The following is a 19,687-nucleotide window of genomic DNA, read 5'->3' as shown; positions in this document are numbered from 1 at the left end:
CAGGCTGCTTGTTGACAGCTACCATGGTAGCAACTGGGCCTCATTGGCTATTTTGCCATATTTTCTTGAAAGGTGATAGGGATAGTGACTAGAATTGTGATTTGACTGTTGTAGGGAATTCTGAGTGAGGAAACACTCTATTTAATGTAAGATGGCACCTTCTCTGCAATTTATGGTCTTAGAGACTCACCTAGAGCACTGAAAGGTTGACACTTGCCCAGAGCTACTCAGCCAGTATGTGTCAAAGGTGAGGCTTGAACTCAGATCTTTGACTTTAAGGCCAGCTCCCTATTCATTCTGCCATACTTCTTTTCTCTAACCCTAACCCTAATTTTTTAAAATTGATTTTCTGTTCTTAAACATTATTCTTAAAATGTGAAAATCACCTATATCTTAATTATAACTTAGAAAAATAGTTCTTAACTTCTGTCTTCTCCTGCTCCTTTGTAGGTATTAATTGATTGGATTAATGATGTTCTGGTTGGAGAAAGAATAATTGTGAAAGACTTGGCTGAAGATATGTATGATGGACAAGTCCTGCAGAAGCTTTTTGGTAAGAAAAAAATGCTTGGAGGGCTGAGATAGTATAATATAAGGGAAAGAGCCCTGGATTTGTAGTCAGATGTCCCGGGTTCAGATCCCAGAACCATGATTTACTACTTGTGTGACTCTGGATAGTTTCCTTAACCTCTCTGGGCCTCTTTCCACATTTGAGGAGGGTTAGACTAGATAACCTCCAAGGTCCTTTCTTGTTCTTAATCTATGATCCTAAAGACATACTGCTGACTCAGGTCAAATCATTTAGACAATGGGCGAAAAATGTAGAGAGGCAGATTTCAGCTCAATATAAAGAAAAAACTCCTTGCCAGTTAAAGCTATGAACTGGGTGGCTTAGGAGTATACATGTTTCCCATCATTGGAGGTCATAAAGCATATGTTGGGTGATCAGAACTACAGGTAGATTGTAGAGTGGTATCTCAGTTGATAGGGTTTGGGCAAGAGGGTCCCAGAGGTCCCTCCTAGCTCTGAAATTCTATGATTCCATCCTGAAGCTTTCTTCATCTTTCCCAGCCAGAGATGCTACCACCCTTATTTGGACTTCCATGGAACTTGTTCTACCTCTCTGACTGGATTTTTGCATTCTATTCTGAGTTCTAGTTATTTTTACATTTCTCAATTAGATTATGAACTCCATACAGGCAGGGATTATGTTTATCTTTGTATCCTCCACAATGCTAAGAAGAGTGCTTTGACCATGACATCAAGAAGGTGATGTCATGACTTTCAAGTGAATTGGATTTAAGTGAGGCAGGGCTGTGCAAAGTCACCAGCCCCCACCCCACCCCCCCTCTCTCACTCTCTCTCTCTCCTCTGGAGCCAACCTTGTCCAGTGGCAAGATATAGATCAGAACAACTAGATATGGCCCTGGATGCATTGGGAGTCCTTGGCCTTTTTAAACTAAGGTCTTTCTCAGGTCTCAGTTTACTAAGGCAATGCCAATTCAGTGATTAAGACCAGGTAAGAAATGAGGCAAAGAATGACCACTTTTACCTAGTCCAAAAAAAAATCAATCTGGGAGGGGGAGACCCTCAGTGTTTCTGTCCAAAACAGAAAAATGTACGCTGAATGAATGAATGAATGAATGAACAAATGAATGCCTCAGATGTAAATTGACTTAAAAGTCCATTTGACTTGAGGGGAATCTATGGGGCAAGGACAGGGTGGTGTAATGGAAAGACTTATGGACAAGAAGTTAGAAAGATCAGGATTTGAGTCTTGACTCTGCCTTAGTTTCTTCATTTGTAAAATGGTTTTATTTCTACCTCTTGGGGCTCTTGTGAGGGTTAAATGGGATAAGGTACACAACTGTAGGGTGCTATTTAAACATAAATTACTAGTAAGTGTCTGATTTAGTAACAAAAAACACACCCATTGACTTATTTATCCAATTGGTTGGATCATGATTAGACTCTGTCTCAAATATCATCTAGTATATTTATATATTAAAAAAAAAGTCTCTCTCTGAAGCAGGAATTTCCACTATAGTATCTTTGCAAGTGAGCCTTAAGTCATCTCTAGAAGATCTCTTATGACAAGACGCTCACTACCTACAGAAATACTCCCCTTCCACTGTTGTGTGGCTTTGATTGTTAAGAATTTTTCTCCTACATTCAGTTAAAATCTATCTTCCTGTAAATCTCCAGTGATTGGTCCCTCTGGGGCCAATCTGATCAAGTATAATTCCCCATCTACATAGCAGCCATGAAATATTTGAGGACAGTTACTGGGAGCCCTGGAAGTCTTCTCTTCTCCACATTAAACATTCCTAATTCCAGTTCATTCACCCAACTGAACACATCCCACTTCGTCAATATCCTTCTTAAAATGTAGCAACCAAAACTGAAGACAGGACTCTATGCCATGAAGACTGGTTAAAGGAAGATTGGTTAAAGGATATTGAGGTTCAATGTGAGAGAAAAATTCCTCACCACTAGAGCTATCCCAAAAGACAAAGGGCTGCCTCAATGGGACCCTCCTTCACTTGATGTCTTCAAGCAAAGAGTGAATGCTTACTTATCAGGTGTGTTGTAGAGATGAGTTCTGTTTAAGTCCAGGCTAGGCAAGATTTAAACTGTGGCAGCCATCCTGGCCCATGCATGTCAACTTGCTAGGCCAGAAAAGGATGGGTGTAGGGGTCTGACCAGGGAGCTTTGCTTAGCATGGAAAAAAAGGGGAAAAAATCTGTCCTTTTCTTCCCTTGTCACTCCAGAGAAACTCGAAAGTGAGAAGTTGAATGTTGCCGAGGTCACCCAGTCTGAGATTGCCCAGAAGCAAAAACTACAGACTGTGTTGGAAAAGATCAACGAAACACTTAAACTGCCTCCAAGGAGCATCAAGTGGAATGTTGACTGTGAGTTTTTGGTTCTGTATGTTGTTACTGTCAGATGTGGAGCTGTGTTCCCCTCTATTATCTGTGCCCAAAGACCATCTCATTGCTTGTATTTATGTCCATAGTATTTAGCACAGTGTCCAACACATGGTGCACACTTCATATATGCCTTTTCAGGTTTTTTTTGTTTTTTAACTTTTTTTTTTTGGTAAGGCAATCAGGGTTAAGTGACTTGCCTAGGGTCACACAGCTAGTAAGTATCAAGTGTCTGAGGTCGGATTTGAACTCAGGTCCTCCTGACTCCAAGGCCAGAGCTCTATCCACTGCGCCACCTAGTTACCCCTCATACATGCCTTTTCACTCATTCAAAGAGCATATCCAACAAACTCAGGCTGTAAAAAACATGGGTCTTTTGGGGTGAGGAGGGTGAGGTGGCTTTTGTCATCTTAGTTTCTTTAAATCAATAAGGGCTTCTTAACCTGGAGTCATCTGTGGATAGATTTCAGGGGAATTTGTATGAGGAAAAATCACGTTATATTTTCACTAACCTTTGAGTGAAATCTAGCTTTCCCTTCAATTATGAATGTAGGAAACAAACAAGATTCTAAGAGGGGAACCATAAGCTTCAAACCAGACTGCCAGAGGGAGTCTGTGGCACACAAAAACAGGTTTTACTTCTCCCCTAGGAGGAGAACCTGTCCTGATTCCTTGAAATCATTGGATCTAGCCCATGATAGATGATAAATGTTTGTTGGGTGACTTATTGATGGAAAACAATCAGAAGTCAAACTATCTATAATTTCTGTGCTACATAGGAAAAAGGTGATGATTCTGAATATAAACCAGATTTTTTACAATATAATGATGAGATTTGATTCATTTTTTCTTTTTTTCCCCTAGTTTTCTTTTTCAAAAATTCATTATTATAAGAGATAGCTCTCTGTCAGGGAGAGAAGGATATAGAGAAGAAATCTGGGTGATGTAAAAACCAAGGACAGCAATAAAAGTCTATTTTAAAAGAAGAAAAATATGATAGAGAATGGTTACACAAAAAAATACACTGAATTTGGAAACACTCAAGACTTGAGGTAAAATATTAGTTTTGCTGCTTACTTAAGCCTGTTTTTTGGGGTAAGTCACTCCACTTTTCTGGGTCTCAGTTTCCCATTCTGTAAAGTGAGAAAGTTCCTCTAGTTGCCTCCTAAGGTCTCTTCCAGCTTAAAATCCTATGCTTCTAAGAGCAAGAGGCAGGAGAAACAAAAGAAAAAGGGAGGAAAGAGAGGAGGAAAAGAGAGAGAGCAAAGTTGTAGCTGAGTTTTTAGTAACTGTTGGTTGGGATTTCACAGTTCTGGTTTTCATAGCAACTGCAAACTCAAGCGTTTCCTTAAATGTGAAGCAGTAAGCCTTTCACCGTCCCTAGGGATATACAGTACTACATGTACTTAGTGGACCCAGTGGAGTCCAGCCCTTAAAGTCCAATACTATCAGACCTCTCCAAGGGGCTAAAAAAGAGACTTGTTTGGGTTGGAAAAGAAACAAATTACCTCCAAGCTAAGGCGATGCTTATATTATAGCATTCAGGTGTAATGTCCTGGGAAAGTTAACATCTGAAAACAGGGACTTGGGATGAAAAGACCACCTCCCATCTCCCCACCCAACCCTCATGCTACCTTGGCTTAGAAACCACGGTAACCAAGGCATGGTGCCAGGTAGCTGCAGCTCTCAGCTGAAAGGGGTCCTTTTTGAAAACAGGAGATAGGCTGCTGGTAATTTGATTCAACAATGTATATTAAGTGTTTCCTATATAAAAGAACTGATGTTTGGCAAAGAGGATACAAAGATAAATAACATGATTAAATTTGACAAGAATTTATTAAGTATCTAAATGTGTTACATATGTGCAAGGCACTGAGCTTGGATCTAGGGATACAGAGATGAAACAATGACACCATCCCTGTCCTCAGGGAACTTTCATGTCTACTAAGGGAGATGAGATCCAGACACAAAGTAAGTGATACATGGAGTTTATGATATACTTAAAAGGAAAAGCAAGCTTACATAAAGAGAGCCACAGTTTCATGCACGATCGTCTTTTTCTATTCTACTTCATATATGAAAATGCTCATTTTATTTGATATTTGTTAAGTCCAGAATAAAAAAAGAAATTTAAGAAATACCAAGAAAGAAAAGAAAAAAGATGGGAGGGAGGGAGGAAGGGAAGGAGGGAAGGAAGGAGGAAAGAAAGAAGGAAAGAAAAAAGAGAGAAAGAGAAAGAGAGGGAGAGAGGGAAGAAGGAAGGAAAGAAAGATAAGGAGGAAGGAGGAAAACTAGGAGAGACAAGTAAGTGGAATACAAAATAGAGGAAGACAAACTTAGATAAAATACAAAATCCTCAGCCTACCATTTAAAGCACACCACAGTCTAGTTTCTAATTTCCTTTCCGTTCTTATTTTTGAATCTCCCTCCTTCCAGAAAAATCTGACCTACCAGTTGTTCCCAATACATGGCATTCCATCTCCAAGTCTGTACCTTTGACCTCAATGTCTAGAATGTTCTCCTTCCTTACCTCTCTCTCCTGGAATTTCTAGCTTCCTTCAGAACTCAGCTCACTTACCATATCTCACTCCAGGCCTTTTCCTGAACCTTCTCTTCCCCAGATACATAGTGCTCTCTCCATCCTGAGATTACTTTTGTTTTTACCTTGTGCTTACTTCTCTGTGTACATGTTACATCCCACTAGTAAACCATAATAAGCTCCTTAGGGCAGGGACCGTTTCATTTCATCCATGCCTAGTGAGAAATAGACATGTTTGTCAAATTGAAGGACTGCCAAGGCAAGGTTAAAAAGTGTAATAGAAGTCAAAGAAGGAAAAGGACATTTCCTGCCTGGGATAAACCAAGAAAACTTCCTGGAGGAGAAAACATTGGAGCTGACCCTTGAAGAATGTGGAAGATTTTTAAAAGACATGCACAGTTATCTCATTTGATAAATTCTGTGATTTTTTTTCTTCCAAGAGTAAAAGATAAAAGTAATACAACCTCAGTTAACTTGGAAAAGGACATTGAACAAAATGCATTTCTTTTTTGCTTAATATTTGTTAATTTGTTCAGTTAAAGGTTTTATGTGAAATTTTACTCATTTTTTTAATATTTATTTAGATACTTGTTTTTGTTTATGGTTTAAGTTTATAACAAAAGTTTTCTAAAGAAATAAAAATATAAAAGTAAAAAAAAACATGCACAGGAGATGGAAGCAAAAATAGGTAACAGAGGATGAATACAGAACTGTGGTACAGTCTTGTTGGAATAGTGTCAGGAAGGCTAGAGCTCAAGATAAGCTAAGGCTAACTTTTCAAAGAGTTTCTTATGGCTATATTGGGTGGAGGTGGGGGGAAAGAAAGGAGGCTCTTAGAACTCTAGGACCATTATATGGGGTACATGGTGTAAGACTTGGACTGGTGAGGCTGGGATATATCACCTCTGGGATATATCAGTCTTTTCTAAATAAATGAAACCAGAAGACAAAATGAAGGTGCAGGTAAATGGAAGAATGGCATATAGGTTCTCCTTAGAGAGTCAAATAAAGGAGTTGGTATTATCATAAGCAAAAGAACCTTCAACATCATTTCATGGAATCAAGTCATATTGTAAGGCTCACAATAAGAATTGGTTAAAAAAAAAAAGACCACTATGAGTCAAAGGATACAAATAAACAATTCCCAAAAAAAGAAATGCAAACTATTAACAATTTTAACAACCATATGAAAGGTTGCTCCAAAACACAAATAATAAGAGAAATTCAAATCAGAACAACACTAAGTTGTCACCTCCAACTTGACAAATTGACAAAGACAATAAAAGGTAGAAATAGAAAATATTGGAGGGGTTGCAGGTAAAGCTATGAATTGGTCAAAACATTAAGGAAAGCAATTTAGAGTGATACTTCTAAAAAGTAACTAAAATGTCCATATCCTTTGACCCAGAGATTCCACAGCTAGACATATAAGCTCCAGGGATGCCAAACATAGAAAAAGTATCCACAATATACCAAAATATCAATTGCAGCATTTTTGTGTTAGTGGAGAATTAGAAACAAAAGACACACTTGCTCATTGAATGGGGAATAGCTAGACAAATGATAATTGAATGGAATGAAAAATTACTGCACTGTAAGAAAAATAACTCTAGAGAATTCAAAGTAGTGTGGGAAGATTTATATAAACTGACACAGAGTGAAGTAAGCAGAAACAAGACTTATAATGACCAGATGCGGCCCTAGAGAAGAGTTGAGAAAAGACAAACACTTCTCTCCCTTTGTTAAGGAGGTAGAGAATAGACAGATAGATGGATAGATAGATAGATAGATAGATAGATATGGATATATATATGTAGAATGTTGCATATGCTGTTAGACATAGTCAAAGTGTTGGTTGGTTTTGCTGATTTTTTTTTTTAATTATCATTACCAAGGAAGTTTCACTTCATGGAGGGAGGGAAAGAGGACATATTTGGAGATGTGAAGACATCCATGGAACTTTTTATAAAGACTCCCATGAAAATGTAGTTTATGTACCAATATCTTGACAAATAGAGAAAATTCTATGAAGAATATGATAAAATCATCCATACAAAATCAATGCATATTGTAATACTTGGTGACAAACTAAAAAATGAACATAGAGGATCATGGGTTTTTTAAAAATTGGAAAACAAAGTTTAGAAGTAAGAAACAAGTGTGACCAAAGGCTCATAGACTATTCAGAGGCTCTACCCCATACATACATACATACATACATACATATACATATATGTATATAGATAGATAGATAGACAGATAGATAGATAGATAATGAATACTTTCCTTGAGAAGAGAGTAATAGGGCTCTGTATATGGCCAGTATCAAATAATATCACAAAAACATGAAATCGATTATATTTTAACAGTCAGGAAATGGACTAACTATTGATTTGGGAGTTGTTTCTGAATCAGTGCATGTATTCAGACCACGTACTTGCTAAAACAAAGATCAATACCAATTCAGAAGAAATGAATAAAAATGAAATGTAGCTTACAATTGATGGAATATCAACCAGATCCATTTAACAAGCTATTGACATTGTAAAATGAGAAATGGATAAAAGAACAGAAATTGACACAATCTCCATTTCTTTCCTTTTCTGCTAGGCAATGGGGTTAAATGACTTGCCCAGGGTCACACAGCTAGTGAGTGTTACGTGTCTGAGGCCGGATTTGAACTCAGGTCCTCCTGACTCCAGGGCCAGTGCTCTATCCACCTAGTTGTCTCTCCTATGCAAATTTAAGTGAAGAAAATCAACTGCTATAACAGAGAGACCAAAAGACCCTAGAAACCTCCTAAGCCAGGTAGCTAGATCAAGTATGGTGCAGTGAGTAGATTCCTGGATTGGAGGCGAACCTTCATTCAAAACCCTGTGCTGCCACTGCATAAAACTTAAACTCTCTTGGCCTCCTTTTCCTAATTCCTTTATTTCTTTATTTCCTTCCTTTGCCTTCCCCCTTTTCCTGATCTGCAAAATTAGGGGATTAGAACAGATGATCTCTTAAGTCCTTTCAAGTTCTAAGTCTGTGATACTATGATCCTTGCCAAGTGGAAAGAAAGAGTAATCAAGAGCAACATGAGTTTGGAACATAAACTAGTGTTTAAAACCTTCTAGAGGAGGATAGTGGAAGATTATGAGCAGTATTGCCTTGTAAAACCAAGAAAAACAAGTTTGCCAAAAGCTAGGCAAGAGAGACCCAAGTAAGCCAAATCATCCTGAGGGCATTACAAGCTTCTTGAAGACAGTTTCTTTGTCTTTTCTTCTTCTCTGAATCCCCACCACACAGTAGATGCTCAATAATTCCATTTTTAATTGAATCAAGGAGAGTGAAAGATGAAAAATTGAAAATATTTTAAAGGATTTTTCTAACAATCACATTTCTCCATCAATGACAGTGGAGCCATCACCTTTGGACTCCACCCAATCAATACACTACATGAGGAAGTAGAAATGGCCCTAAAGAAAGCAAAGATGAGAAAGGCAGCTGGACTGGACCAAGTATACACAGAGGAGGCCCATATCGGAGATGATTCAATTTTGATTCTCAAAATATCTAAAAAAAGAAAAGGATTTCAGATGCTTGAAGGAAAAAAAAATCACAGCCCTTACTATTTAAAAAACAAGCAAAGGTGATGAAGAAAATATCAATGACTACTAACCCATGTGTTTACTCAAAGTATCACTGACAAATATTGGAGAAGAGAATAAGCAAGTATTTACAAACAATATTCTAAAGCAGATCATACTTTTAAAAAATCATGGAACTGGCTGAAGGGGGTATAAAGTATAAGATCTTGCTGTACTTATTGTTCTTGTTTTTCTGGCTAGACAATGGGGTTAAGTGACTTGCCTAGGGTCACACAGCTAGTAAGTGCCAGGGGTCTGAGGTCAGATTTGAACTCAGGTCCTCCTGACTCCAGGGCCAGTGTTCTATCCACTGCACCACCTAGCTGCCCTTGGATACCACAGGAACATTGCCAAAGTGGCCAAACTGGAGAAGGGACCATAAGCAAAGTCAGAAAATATTCCATACAATAAATATTTTAAAGCACCTGGTGCCCCTTGCTTATTGATTTTTGACAATAAAAAAGCATTTGTTTTGATAGAGCAAACTACCACCTGAAAGGCTGTCTTCCAACAAGGTACTTGATATATATATATATATATATATATGTAAAATTCATGCAAAATTCCATGGAACACGTAACAATAGAGATAATTTTGTTCAGTAAGCTGCTGATTAATACCAAAGGAGGCATAAAACAGAGTGATTTCTGCTCACTACTATCATGGAATGTGCAGTATAGAATCCAAATCAAAGAAAGATTCCATATGGATGGTGAGGTCCTCCAGATGTTCCTGTTTGCAGATGGCATTGTGCTGATTGCACTGAGAACTAAATCACTACGGAAGCTCTTTGCTGATATCTATAATCAATCAAAAGAGTTTAGATAAATTATCCACAGAGGAAAAACCAAATGAATAAAGAAAGCCTGTTGTCCAAATGTTGAACTGCTAGTTAGAGAGAAAACCGACGTACCATGAGTAGATGGACGGATATTACATATGGAGAAGGAGTTGTGTGTGCAGAAATGAGCAAGAAAAGAAGAATAGTCATCTGAATTGCCTTTAGAAAAGTGTACAGTGTTTGTAGTGACTCCACGTTTCTCCCCGAAGCAAAAGCCCACGTTTTTTGCATCATGATTCTTCCAGTGACATTATATGATTCTAAATCATAGATTACCACAGGCTCCGAAGAATTAAGATGGCAAGTTACCCAAAGGGCAATAGAGAGGCACATGGTGGACATGAGTTAACTGCAGCATATAATCAACAAAGAATTGTGTAGAAAAAGTGGCATATAGATATCACCAGGGGTTATGTGACCAGAAATGAAGATGGGCCAGTCACGTAGTGAGAGTGAGGAGAACCATTGGACAGGTCATATACTCCATAGGTATCCTTGAAATGACTAGAAAAAAAGGTGCCTTGCATATAGAGTTATATGTGAGGGTGGGGACGAGGGAAGACAATGTTCTCCTGGTTCTGCTCACTTCATTTAGCATCAGTTCATTTAAGTCTTTCTAGGTTTTCCTTCAATTGGCATTTAGTAAGAGGTTTCTGTGTGGCAGGCACTATATAGAACTGAAGAAACATGCCCTGACAACAGTATAAAAAACAATGAAAAAGATTTAGGAGTATTTGTGGCCTGTAAGTTCAATATGAGTCAACAGTGTGACCTCACAGACAATGAAACTAACATGAAGCTCACAATTTCTTGCATGATCTTTTTTTTTTGTTCACCTCAAATAAAATGTTAGTGCTTGTCAATAATGATTAAGTTCATAATTAAAAATAAAAAAGTTTAAAGAAAAGGCTTACTGGGTATATGGGAGCTGACCTAAAAATCAATGAGTAGAAATCTATACAAAGTCAAGTTTAGACTTGACATAAGAAAAAGCCTGCTTGCAATTAATCCTGTCCAAAGGATAGGATCGGCTGCCTCATGAGGTAATGTGCTCTCCTATGAAAGTCTTCAGGCAAAGACTGGCTGCCCATCGAGAATGTCAGAGAAGGATTTCTGCCCCATCTCAGATTGGCCCAGGTGGCTTCTGAGATTCCTTTCTACTTTGTGAAGTTCTGTGAAAAGTTTTAGAACAAGCATGTGGAAAGTCCTGAGTGCCAGACTAGAGTTTGAACTGTATATGGCAGACAGCTGAGAACCATTTAAGTATGAGTAGGGGAATGGAATAGTGAAGACAGTTTTAGAAGTAAAATTGCTTCTGCCTTATAGAGGAATGAGATGAAAAACAAGCAAGTTGGGAGTATTCTCTTTACTGACATTTATTACTGACTTAAGGTTCCATAAGGAACTCAGAAATGACAAGACTCCTACTTGGGGGGAAAAAAACAACAACAACACTCTTTTCTCATCCAAGTCTCACTGTCCATTTATGTTTTTCTTTAACTGTTTGTTGAATTGTCAGTCATCTAACATTTATTAAGTACCTACTATGTGACGGGCATGGTGCCTAACACAGGGAGTACAAAGAAAGGCAAAACATAGTCCATGCTTCCAAAGAGCTCTTAATTTAATGGAAGAGACAACATGTAAACTATTGTGTACAAACAAGGTATAGACAGGATACATAGGAGACAGCAAGAGACAGAAGGAACTGGCTAGGAAGGTTTGACTATATCAATAGTCTTACCACCATGGAGCATGAAAGGGTGCCTGCCTTCCCTAGAAACCCTCATTTGCTAGTAGATGCAGCAGGAAACAAGGGCATGTCTCAGTGTCCTAAATGAGTCAGGGAGTCTAACATGCAGTATCTAGGGCCAGTTCTCATCAGCATCTACTTCTCTGCACGAGTTATTTCTGGGCATCTAGAACATGATGGACAAAGTGCTAGACTTGGAGTCAGGAAAACCTGGATTCAAATCCAGCCCCAAATTCTTACTACTGTATGACCCTGGGCAAGTCACTTAACCCCTGTCTACCTCAGTTTCCTCCTCTATAGTACCTTCCTCTTAGGGGTTGTTGTGAGGATCAAATACAATAATATTTGTAAGTGTTTTGCAAACCTTAAAGCACCATGTAAATGCTAGCTGTTATAATCACTATAATAACAACTACTACTAATCTACCTTTATACTTAAGACTAATTCAGAAAAGCCCCTTATTCACTTCTATCACTCATATGTAGACCAGTAAGGACCCCATTAGTGGACCCTGCTTTTGTAGGGACATAAGCTGAGTCACTAACAAGGGACAGATTTTCACACAAAGGCAAGTATTAGCTAACTGGAGAATGCTACAAGTATCAACTCAAACATGAGTTTCCTCTGGCTGTGCACACATAGAGTCCTTGCTCTGCAGTAATATATCAGGGAGAGTTAGAAAATAGCCACTCAGATCACCAGTGCCAAGAGATCTCAATGATTATTTAGCTTGGTACATGATAATAGTTAATAATTGTTGTTATTCAGCCATTTTAGTCACATCCGACTCTTTGACGCATTTGGGGGTTTTCTTGGCAGAGATATTGGAGTGGTTTGCCATTTCCTTCGCCAGCTCATTTTACAGATGAGGAAACTGAGGCAAACGGGTGAAATGACTTGCCCAGGGTCATACAGCCAGTAATTGTCTGAGGCCAGATTTGAACTCAGGAAAATGAGTCTTCCTGACTCCAGGTCCAGTGTTCTGTCCACTGTGCCACCTAGCTGTCCAATAATAGCTAGTATTTATATGTAGCACTTTAAGGTTTACAAAGCACTTTAAATATGCTATCTCATTTGATCCCCACAACAACCCTGTGACTTAGGTACTATTATTATCCCCATTTTGCAGTTAAGAAAACTGAAGCAAGTAGAGGTTAAATGACTTGCCCAGAGTCATATAACTGCTAAGTATCTGAGGCATAATTTGAACTCTGGTTCACAGAGTAGGAATTTAATAAATACTTGTTGAATTGAATCAAATTGTAGGACAGCAATAAGGTTAGTTATAGCTTACTTGGTGGTCTGGATCCTTGGACCCCTGAGTCTACTCCACTTTGCAAGTATAAATGGCTGTCAGTTACAGAGGCCTTAGATGCTGACCCCAGAGGTAGTGCTGGTAAAGGCATTTGCATGCAAACCTCCTAAGCACCTTTTGCTAGCATCCCACTGCAGTGATGGACCTGCTTGTTTGGGGGAAAGTTATTAAACTTCCTATTAAGGAAAAAATAAGGCTGGCATTTGAACTGGTAAATGTTAGTGAGACACTAGGTCTGACTGACAGTATTCTTCTTTGAAAAGGAGAAACCAGAGTCGACAAATGAGATACTCAGGAGGGTCAGTGATTTGTTTTTCATTTTAAGGCTTTCAGTTGCAGTTCATTTGATATATTTTAGGTCGTGTTAAGTAAGTGATCAGAGCCAGTACAAAACCTTCTTTGAAAAGCTGAGATAATACCGAACTAAAATACGTTCATCAGGAATGTTTGAGTCATTCTCTTTTGTTAGCTATTACTCAAAGCTTCAGCCAAAGTAGACTCATTTATCATACAGCAGACAGAGTGACACTGAAAAATGGATAAAGTTCATGGTAAGAATACAAAAAAAAAAAGTTGTTTTGATATCTCCATAAATTAGCAAAGACTCAAGACAAGGGAGGGTTCAGGGCCTGCTTGGTTATGGAAAGGTACTGCTTGAAACAACAAGGTAGGAGGCTGGGAGTTTGCAAATGTTGAGTATCTTCTCCTTTGATTTGGATTCTTTTTTTTTCTTTTTTTGAGGCAATAGGGTTAAGTGACTTGCCCAGTGTCACACAGTTTGTAAGTATCTGAAGCTGGATTTGAACTCAGGTCCTCCTGACTCCAAGGCCGGTGCTCTATCCACTGGGCCACCTAGCTGCCCCTCTCTTTTGGTTTGAAAGTAATAATATGATCTTTCCTACTGTCTTCATCTGAGAATAGAAACACCCCTGGCAGAAATGGGTATTGCTTCCATCCTACAGCTATCCATCCATCTATTCATTTAACAAACATTAATGAAATACCTAAACATTTTCAAAATGATATAAATTCCACTATTTTGTGGTTGTTATGTAAGTGGCTTAGTGGTAAAGTGGATATAGCACTAGAATTGAAGTCAGAAAGACCTTGAGTTCAAATCCTACCACATACACTTTGTCTTCTTTGCTGGATGGCACACCCTTTAATGGTGTCAGAGGTCTATCCCAGAACTGCTTTTCTATCTCTATACTCTCTTTGTGACCTCATCCATCTCCCGTGTCCTTAATTAGCATCTCTATACAGATGACTCTTAAGTTCTAGTTCTTCCTCACTGTCTGTTGGACTTTTCAACTTGGATGTTCTGTAGGCATCTCTAATAACTTCTCCAAAACAAGACTCATTCTGTGACAGTCCCCCCCACCTCAATTTCCTTATTTCTGTTGAAGGCATTATCATCCTTCTAGCCTCCTAGTTTGAACGACCTTGACATCATCCTTGGCTTCTCATTTTTATTCACTTCATCCATCCAATCAGTTGTCAAATTTTGTAGTTTCTACCTCCATAACATCTCTCACATGTGTCCCCTTTTCTCCACTCACATAGTCAACATCCCTCTTTAGGTCCTTATCACCTCTCACCTGGACTATTGCTGTAGTCTCCAAATTAACCTCTGTACCTCAAGTCTCTCCCAGCTCCATTCCATCTCCCACACAGCTGCCAAAGTGATTTCCTAAAGCACAAGTCTGACTATGTCATCCCCACCCCCAGCCCACTCCCGCCCCACAAACACACTCAATAAATTCCATTCACTTCCTGTTACTTCTGGGAGCAAATATAAACCACTCTGGTATTTAAAACTCATTACAACTTGGCCCTGACCTACCTTTTCAGCCTTCATACACATCATTCTCTATGCAGTCTAAGATCCAGCCAAACCATCCTTTTTGCCAGTCGTCACATGTAACTTTCCATCTTTCATCTCTGTGCCTTTTTCAAGATGTTTCCCATGCCTGGAATGCACTTCCTCCTCATCTCCACCTCTTTCAATCCCTGGTCTCTTTCAGTATGCAACTAAAGCACCTTTCCGTATGAGGCCTTCCCAAGTGTCACCAGCTGCTAGTGCCTTCCCAGTCAAAGTTACCTTATACCTGGTTTGTATGTGTTGTGTGTGAGTGCTGTTTCCTCTGTGGTCAGAATGTAAGTTTCTTAAAATCAGGGACTAATTTGATTTTCTTTCTGTTCTCACAGGCTAGAACTGTTTGGCACATAGTAGGTACTTCATAAATGCTTGTTGATTGATGTTATTATCATTATTGTAAGCATGCATCTGTATCTGATAGTGATTGTAGATAGGGACCAAATCTGGGGTTCCATTTGTGGAAGAAAAAGTTAGTACTCTACGTTTTAGTCACAAGCCTGCCTAAGGCAAATTTATTTATTTCATTGTAATTCTAATTCTTTTTAAAAAAAAGCATCTCTGTGGAGAGACAAAGACAGATAGAGAGGGAGGGAGGGGGAAAGAGAGAGAGAGAATCCAAAGGGAAAGTAATTCATCCTACATTTGTAAATTTTAATGTCTCTGAGTTATAATTTATATGATTCAAGAACAAAGAAAAATCCCACAATTAAACAAAACATAATTACAATGCTCAGGTAAAAGTTTAGTTATAATTTTGATTCATCAAACAGAACAATAGTCACCTAAAATGTAGACAGACTATAGGGAGCTCCCAGATAAGGGAACTCTTTACATCAGTGCAGATCAGCACCTTCTCAGAGAGCTGTCCAGGGCAGTTGGGTCAAACTCAAGTAGAAGGGACCATTAAATGTTCTGTAAGGATCCCTAGGAGCTGGCTACTGACTTCTTGTTGTTATTGTTGAGTCATTTCAATTGTGTCTGACTCTCTGTGACCCCCATTAGGGAGTTTCTTGGCAAAGATACTGGAGCGGTTTGCCATTTCCTTCTCTAGCTCATTTTACAGATGAGGAAATTGAGGCAAATAGGGTTAAGTGATTTGCCCAGGGTCACACAGCTAGGAAGTATCTGAGGTCAGATTTGAACTCAGGTCTTTCTGACTCCAGTACCTATACTCTATCCATTGCCCTGCCCAGCTGCCCTATGTTGACTTAGAAAACCACATTAACATTGTCTGTGTCCTATTATATATTTATTTTGTTAAATATTTCCCAATTACATTTTAATCTAACTGAGGCCTGCACTCAGGAGTGTTGTGGGCAGTTTGACACCTCTGGTCTAGGGTACCCAGGATTTGCTCTAGGTCACAAACAGCTGCTGTGCGTCAGAGTCTGAATTTGAGCTCTGACTCTGAGGACCATTCTCTATCCATCAAACAAAGATAAAGACAATCCTTACCCAAAATAATAAATAAATAAACATATGTATGTACATCCCAAAGCCTCCAATCCAGTAGGAGAGATAACGGGAGTGCCAAAATAAATACAAACTGATTAATATTAAGTGCACGTGGAAGAAATGCTAAGTGCTGTGAGATCAGAGGATTCTACTAGATTGGATTCAAAGAACATTTATTAAGCCCCAATGTTATAGGCAGCCTTGGAGTCAAGAAGATCAGAGTTTTTTCTGTCCTACTTCTAACGAATTGGCTTTTTGTCCCTGGACAAATCACTTAACCTCTCTACATGGTCCAGTTGTCTCTCTAAGATTTTAGGTTGCTAAGTTGCTAAACTATACTTGTTGAGGGAATTTCGACCTTGATGAAATCCCAGATTTGGACCTTCCTTCCATCCAACCCCCCAAAAGTGTGCAAGGAATTATGGTAGGTAGTAGAGATACAAAAACAAAACCATCCTTGCCCTTGAGGAACTTTCATTCTAGTTGGGGGGTGGGGGGTGGTGAGGTGCAAATTGTATACGAATAAGTAAACACAAAGTAATTTCAAGAGGAAAGGAGATCATAAGATTCAGAGTTGGAAGTTACCTTGGAAGTAATTTTCGTTCAGCCCCATTTCACAGATGAAGAAACTGAGGGCCACCTTGGTGAGATGGCTTGTTCAAGGTCACTCACCTAAGTGGCAGAGGTGGGATTCAAACTCAGGTCTTATGACTCTGAATCCAGTGTTCTTTCCACTATAATCTGCTGCTTTACTTTGGGGAGAAAGGGAGCATATTTATTCTGCAAGGTCTCTCCCATTAGATTGTAAGCTCCATGAGGGCAGGGACTATCTTTTGCCTCTTTTTGTATTCCCAGAGCTTGGTATAGTGTCTGGAATATAGTAGGCACTTCATAAATGCTTATTGACTGACTGATAAACTTGATTTTGTCTCATTCTCTTCTCTCAACATGCACATTAGATTGTGATGCTTTTTGACAGCAGGAATTATCTGTTTGTATCACTAGACCCAAGAACAGTATCTTGTGCTAATGTTTCATAAATTGAACAATATTTTGGCTATGCTTTAATTTAAAGACATATCACATGTGAAAAATCAGGGCCCACCTGAAAAGTTGAGCTGAGAGGCCTTGAAGCAGAAGCTGTATGACCCCTTCTGGGGGGGGGGGGCACTGTAGAGAAGATTCTTTTTTCAAGAACTGGTTAGACTGATGACCTCTGAGGCCTCTTCCAACTTCAAAGGAGTCTGGTATTCCAAGAGTAGAAATCTGATATTTTGAATCATTTCTCATTTCAGCTGTCCATGCCAAGAGCCTTGTGGCAATCCTGCATCTTTTGGTGGCTTTGTCCCAGTATTTTCGAGCCCCAATCCGACTCCCGGACCATGTTTCCATCCAAGTTGTGGTGGTTCAGGTAAGAAGGGTGGAATGCTACCTCTAAGTGGTCTAGACCCTGAGTGACAGAGGGGAGCCATAGAAAGACGTTTCCAATGTGTGTGCATGCTATGTTTATCTGTGTATTTATGGTATAAGAGGCGGATGTGTCTGTGCATGTGGGTGGGTTTATTTGTAGAGATGGTAACTGTGTACGTACATAGGTATGGCATGTCGATGTGGGGAGTTTGCTGGTATGACCATGTGGAAGGCAGAGTATGTATAGGTATGTGATATGTGTATTTGAGGGGTGTGATATATGTGTATTATATGTATTTGTGTATGTGGTGTGTATGTATATATGTATTCAAGTTGGTAACTAATGCTGCCCAGAGCAGCACATCGGGAGTTAGAAGTAACCTCTTCCCAGGTTAATAGATGGAATTTCTGTTTTCCTAAAGGTATTCCTAAAGGTCGTTGGGTTCCCCTAGAAAAATGGGCAGGCTTTCTGTGACAGGTAGAGAAAAGTTACTCCATTGTTCATCCCTGTTAGAGTCCAGAGTAGGTAGACATGCTCCTGAGTCCTGGCAATCCTCATAAACTCCCAGAATTCAAGGCACTGAGCTGGGCTATTGGGGCACAGGATATTTGGGACATGGACAGGCATCTTGGGTGGTGTACTCCTGAAGGTGGGACCCAAGGTGAAGTATTACAAACATTGAATTCCCCTTAAGATATCAACAAATCTTTATTCAGCCTCTGCTATGAAAGGAGATCTGAGAAGATCAGACTTTTGTTAAGGTTTGCCAGTCAGTTGGGTACTAGTCATCAAGCATTTATTAAGTTTTTATTATGTGCCAGGCACCAGGCTATGCACTGGGGATAAAAAGAAAGGCAAAAATACCTATTTTGTGGAGCTTACAATCCTTTTCAGAAGTGGCACAGGAGAGATTTCCGCCCCCCCACCCTGCCATACTCCTCCCTTTCATAAGCTAACAGTCCCTTTTATTTAGGAAAACTACATTTCTCATCTGCCTCCTTGCTGATAGGCGGCTTTGCCACTTAGTGCCTCCATTTCTTAGATAAGTCACCTCGTCTCTCTGGGTCTCAGTTTCCTGCTCTGTTCAACGAAGAGGTTGGACAAGATGGTCTTAAAGGTCCCATCTGGCTCTAAATGCTATGCATTCTACTTTGCCCTGATATATTCATCCTGATTTACAAAAGACAGGTTCCCCATTCCATTAATCCCTGCACCTAGGTGCTCTTTCCATGTCTCTCTAGTGGGAGTAGGATAGGGATGACCAAGGAAAAACCCAAGATTTTGCACCTGAGGGACTGGAAGAATAGTCATACCAATGAGGAAGTTGCAAAGGGACACCAGTATTGTTTTGGGAAACCATGGGTTTTTTTTAAGCCTATAAACTTAGTTTGGGACAATGACAGGACACCCAAATGGACATTTCCTATGGGCAACTAAAAATTGCTGTCTTCATCGTCATCATCATCCCTTTCACAACCATCATTACTGATATTGTAACTTGCAATGTTTTTGTGCCTGGAGCTGGGGGAGATTGGGACAAGAGCACAGAGAGACTGGATTATAGAAAAGAGGTCAAGGTGGGAGTTGTAGAGATGAGCATCTTTGGCCTACAGGTTGAAGCCATGGAAATTACTTCTCCAAAGGAGTGAGGTAGAGATAAAAGTGGGCAGTTAGGTAGCACAGCGGATAGAGTGAGTGCTGGGCTTGGAATTAGGAAGACTCATCTTTATGAGTTCAAATCCAGTCTCAGACACTTATTAGGTGTGTGACCCCGGATAAGTCACTTAATTCTGTTTGCTTCAGTTTCCTCATCTATAAAAATGAACCAGAGATGGGAATGGCACACCACTCTAATATCTCTGCCAAGAAATCCCTAAATGCAGTCATGAAGAGCTGGACATGACTGAAATGTCTGAACAACAAAAAAAGAGGTG

The 19,687-nt window shown here is 39.4% G+C and overlaps 1 protein-coding gene across 1 annotated transcript in view; it reads left to right on the top strand.

Moving 5' to 3' along the window:
- Positions 1-19,687, top strand: part of PARVA (parvin alpha) — a 160,448-nt gene that overhangs the window by 102,388 nt on the left and 38,373 nt on the right. The window contains exons 4-6 of the mRNA XM_027852606.1: positions 451-553; positions 2,772-2,912; positions 17,638-17,753. Of these exons, the coding sequence (XP_027708407.1) occupies positions 451-553; positions 2,772-2,912; positions 17,638-17,753 (360 nt within the window). The remainder of the gene's footprint in view (positions 1-450; positions 554-2,771; positions 2,913-17,637; positions 17,754-19,687) is intronic.

This window comes from Vombatus ursinus, unplaced genomic scaffold (genome assembly GCF_900497805.2).
Source record: "Vombatus ursinus unplaced genomic scaffold, bare-nosed wombat genome assembly UNPS02009770.1, whole genome shotgun sequence".
NCBI lineage: Eukaryota > Metazoa > Chordata > Mammalia > Diprotodontia > Vombatidae > Vombatus > Vombatus ursinus.
This window is presented reverse-complemented; position numbering and strand designations above follow the sequence as displayed.